This window comes from Oratosquilla oratoria, chromosome 17 (assembly GCF_046742065.1).
Source record: "Oratosquilla oratoria isolate Oo_2021 chromosome 17, ASM4674206v1, whole genome shotgun sequence".
Lineage (NCBI taxonomy): Eukaryota > Metazoa > Arthropoda > Malacostraca > Stomatopoda > Squillidae > Oratosquilla > Oratosquilla oratoria.
In genome coordinates, this window is record NC_134793.1 from 45,828,850 (window position 1) to 45,833,849 (window position 5,000).

Sequence of the window (5,000 nt, forward strand, 5' to 3'; positions counted from 1 at the left end):
CCAAGACGTCCTCAGGGGAATTCTGGGTAAGAGCGAAACGTTAGGGAGTAAAAACTCAAAATTGTTTACTGTGTTTACCTCACCACTCATCTGTCTTACATACTACAACAAACGTGTATATACATACATATATATATATATATATATATATATATATATATATATATATATGTATATATATATATATATATATATATATATATATATATATATATATATATATACACATACATATGGATTAATAAGCTCCGCTGTTCATTAGAAAGCAAGGACGATGCCATTAAGCCACGGCTGAACATGGTATCGTCCTTGCTTTGTAATAAGCAGTCGCTCATGCAAGGGTTTGAGTCCCAGTGTCGGAGCTTATTAATCCATTTGTCATAATGACACTATACATACATATATACATACATATATATATATATATATATATATATGTATATATATATATATATAGATATATTTATATATGTACGTATATATGTATATATATATCTGTACATATATATATATATATATATATATATATATATATATATACATATATATACAAATACATGAATATGTGTGTCTACATGTATGTGTTCGTGTGTGTGTTTAATTATACACCTATGATAAAATGCAGATTCAATTCATTTTCGATTCTTATTAATTAATTTATCACTTTTTCTGATCACTCTTTTTATGTTTGAGGATAAATTGCTTGTACATGTATAAGTGCACACACACACACACACACACACACACACACACACACACACACACACACACACACACACACACACACACACACACACACACACACACACACACACACACACACACACACACACACACACACACACACACACACACACACACACACACACACACACATACACACACACACACACACACACACACACACACACATACACAGCTCCACACATAGACGTACTTGTAGATATTTAAGTGCTTTTGCTACCATTATTTCTAAACACATTCAACTTGAAAACCTTTCAACTTTCATAAAACATAACTTTCTCTAAACACAACGAAACTCTCATCAACCACTTTCAACTTTTCTTGGTTGGAATGATGTAAAATTTGTTCTTATGTATCTGTGACTTGCAATCATAAAGCATTATGAAAGAGCATAATTACAAAAAGCAGTATCAATATGCAAAAAAAAATTACATTACATCTTTTTTTACTTGATGTACAACCTACCTGCCGACATAATACGGTAATGATTTTGTGGAGAATATATAGTGATTATTATTTGTGCTTTACTGGGGTTTGTGTTTAGTTACCATTTTGTTTTTTGTCTGTCGGTTATCATTTCTAAATTATGTATCTTTAAACTATCTTATGTGTTCCTATGCAACTGATGAGACATTAACTAAATAGTCATATATACATCACATATATATATTTCCGTCTACTTATGCATACATCATTTTCAGTGCAATAATTCATTCGCAAATTAATTTCTTTCATGAGAATAATCTATGAAAAGTATGCTGATGCATTCTGTAGTAACATCTGGAAATCTATTTCTCTACATTTATACAAAAGAACATTTTAGAATGTCTATGGACAAGGGAACATTCGTCAAATAAATTCATCACTTGCATACAAGTATGTTTACATATATACGTATATGTATATAAAATCCTTAATTCGAAATTCATCGACAAACTTTATGAATATATCCCCGATAAAAAAAAAAAAAAAAAATCTATAGCGAAATGCAAAGACATGGTGTTTTGAAAACAGTGTGCCAAGTCAGTACACTTTGCAGCTGACTAAACACCGACAGTCCGTACAGATCTCTTTAAGTTCATTAAATTCTGATTGGGGCGTCTGTGTTTGGTTGGATGTATAGTGTACTAGCTAGGGCTACCACAATATTTCAGAAACACCATGATTTTGCTTTTTGCAATAAGGTATGTTTGCTTTTCAATTGGGAATATATTCCCAACGTTTGTCGGTGAAATTTGTTGATATTCTGTATGTATGTATGTATGAATATATGTATCTGTGTATGTATGTATGTATGTATGTATGTATGTACGTATGTGTGTATGTATGTATGTATGTATGTATGTATGTATGTATGTATGTATGTATGTATGCATATACGAGTATGTATGTATGTATGTATGTATGTATGTATGTATATATGTATGTATGTGTGTATGTATGTATGTATGTATGTATGTATGTATTTATCTATGTATGTATACATGTATGCATATATGTATGTGTGTATGTATGTATGCATGTCTGTCTGTCTGTCTGTCTATATATTTGTATGTATGTATACATACATATATATATATATATATACATACATATATATCTGCAGGTGTATACGTTGCGTTTATATTGTGTGCATATACAAATGTTTGTCTGTAAATGTGTGCATGTCTCTAAGTGTTGTTTTGTTTGTCTGTAATTGTACGTGGCATATTATTATAGTGCATATTTTGTGCCTATATGATTGTATCTATATCATTACGATTTCTTTCTTTGATATTGTGTATGGAAGTACCTGAGCGGGAAGTTAAGCCTGTAAATACACACAGACAAGTATTTAAGTACGCACAGGCACGTGCGCACACACTCGCATACAAACGCACATAAATGCACACACATACGAAAATATAAACACACACGTAAACCCAAGCACAGATATTCATAATTCTACAAATATAACTATAAAGTATACGTGATAAACATGCAGTACATTACATATATATCTATATTGTAATGATTACATTACATACATTTCATACACACAATTATACAAACATACAGGTAAACATATATCTATACATACACACATAGACGTACATACACACACATACACGTATACACGCACACACACACACACACACACACACACACACACACACACACACACACACACACACACACACACACACACACACACACACACACACACACACACACACACACACACACACACACACACACACACACACACACACACACACACACACACACACACACACACACACACACACACACACACAACACACAAACACGTACATATACAGAGAGAGAAATATAGAGAAATAGAGAGAGAGAGAGAGAGAGAGAGAGAGAGAGAGAGAGAGAGAGAGAGAGAGAGAGAGAGAGAGAGAGAGAGAGAGAGAGAGAGAGAGAGAGAGAGAGAGAGAGAGAGAGAGAAAGAGATAGAGAGAGAGAGAGAGAGAGAGAGAGAGAGAGAGAGAGAGAGAGAGAGAGAGAGAGAGAGAGAGAGAGAGAGAGAGAGAGAGAGAGAGAGAGAGAGAGAGAAGAGAGAGAGAATCTTTTTATCTGTCCTGAACAGGAACCTGCCGTTCGTTTATTCTAATTCGAATTTTTCACTTGGAGGACGAGAGTTTGGACACAAATTTCGATCCAGTTTTCGAAGTGGATCACACCCACATTGATCGATGAGAGAGGAGTGCCATTCTTATTTACGAAGTATTAATGACCGTGACAAATGTCCTTGAAACTCCTATTTCTATGGCAAATACCTGTTTTGACAGCCTTCCCGATTTTTTTTTTCCTATTTTTATATTATTATTTCTTTTAGGTCTTAGATACTTTTTCGACGTTGGTGATGGTTCTGTGATACTTCTAAGATAGATATTTAAATGGGTGTATATTAATTAGAGGTTTCTAGAAGTATCTGGTCTTGCAGTATAGAAATACGGCAACAGAATATTATAAGATTTGTTGATAATTTCTTTCTGGAGGAAAGTTGAGGGGAAACAAATAACACAATTATTCTGAAACAAACCAACAAAAAAATTCTGTAACCAGATTGTTTATGATTTTTTTTCGGTGTTTATATATATAAGCTTATGTCTGTGCGTGCGTGTGTGTGTGTGTGTGTGTGTGTGTGTGTGTGTGTGTGTGTGTGTGTGTGTGTGTGTGTGTGTGTGTGTGTGTGTGTGTGTGTGTGTGTGTGTGTGTGTGTGTGTGTGTGTGTGTGTGTGTGTGTGTGTGTGTGTGTGTGTGTGTGTGTGTGTGTGTGTGTGTGTGTGTGAGAGTGTGTGTGTGAGAGTGTGTGTGTGCATGGGCCATGCTTATGTACGCGTTTTTAGTATCCACAATTTCGCTCCCTTTTAAAAGACTTTTTGTATAAAATTTCCTTGAACAAGTTCCGTAGTCACTCCTACACAAGTCACGGGAAGAAGAGAGGAAGATAGGCAATAAGTGGGAAACATCATGTTAGGCAAGCAGCAGCAGCAACGAAAGGATGAAGAGAGACATAAAGAACAAGAATAAAAGAACAATAACATTATTTCTAACAACAGCTAAGTAAGCCTGAGCTACAAGACCGTATCAAGGTCTCATAAGGTCTTGTACGCCATTTTCCAGTCTGAAGATTTTTCCTCCTTGAGGGAGATGGTGGGGTGTGGGGGAAGTGGAGGAGGTTTCCTGTCCTCTGTTGGTCCAGGGTAATGATCCACATTTATGACAGTATAGAGTCCTCAAGAGTCCACAGATTTTTGCCCGGATGTTGCTCATGGAAAGTGAATCGTTTTCCTTTAAGAGGATATTTGGCAGACTAAGAAGGAGCCTGTGGACTTCAAATCCATGAAGACTACTACCCAAGGAAGATCCTTGCTACTCATCTCATCCTGTACCGTGGGGTGACCTGATCCTAACTAGATCCATTTCACCCTCACCTATCCCAGTGGGGAGTCATATTCTATCCTCTGGTCATTCTTATTTGATTACTTAAGGGATCATATCCATACCTTAGGACTTAAACTCCTGACGATTTCCTACCCAGACCCCTGGGGTATCTGTTTCTCCCTGTTCCGCATATCTCTTCTACTTACCAGATCGGCTGAGCCAGAAGGACACCCAGGATATAACAACGATGAGGGAGGAAGGGATGTAGATCTGAATCAGGTAGTATCCCATGGAACGCACAAACATAATCTCGCACAGAAGTCTTGAGTAGTTGCCTGTGTAGGAAGAGAAAAAGATAA

General features: G+C 35.8%; 1 protein-coding gene across 1 annotated transcript in view; it reads right to left on the bottom strand.

Moving 5' to 3' along the window:
* LOC143034648 (gamma-aminobutyric acid receptor subunit beta-like) overlaps positions 1-5,000 on the bottom strand; it is an 860,956-nt gene that overhangs the window by 41,378 nt on the left and 814,578 nt on the right. The window contains exon 8 of the mRNA XM_076201006.1: positions 4,848-4,976. Coding sequence (XP_076057121.1) covers positions 4,848-4,976 — 129 coding nt within the window. The remainder of the gene's footprint in view (positions 1-4,847; positions 4,977-5,000) is intronic.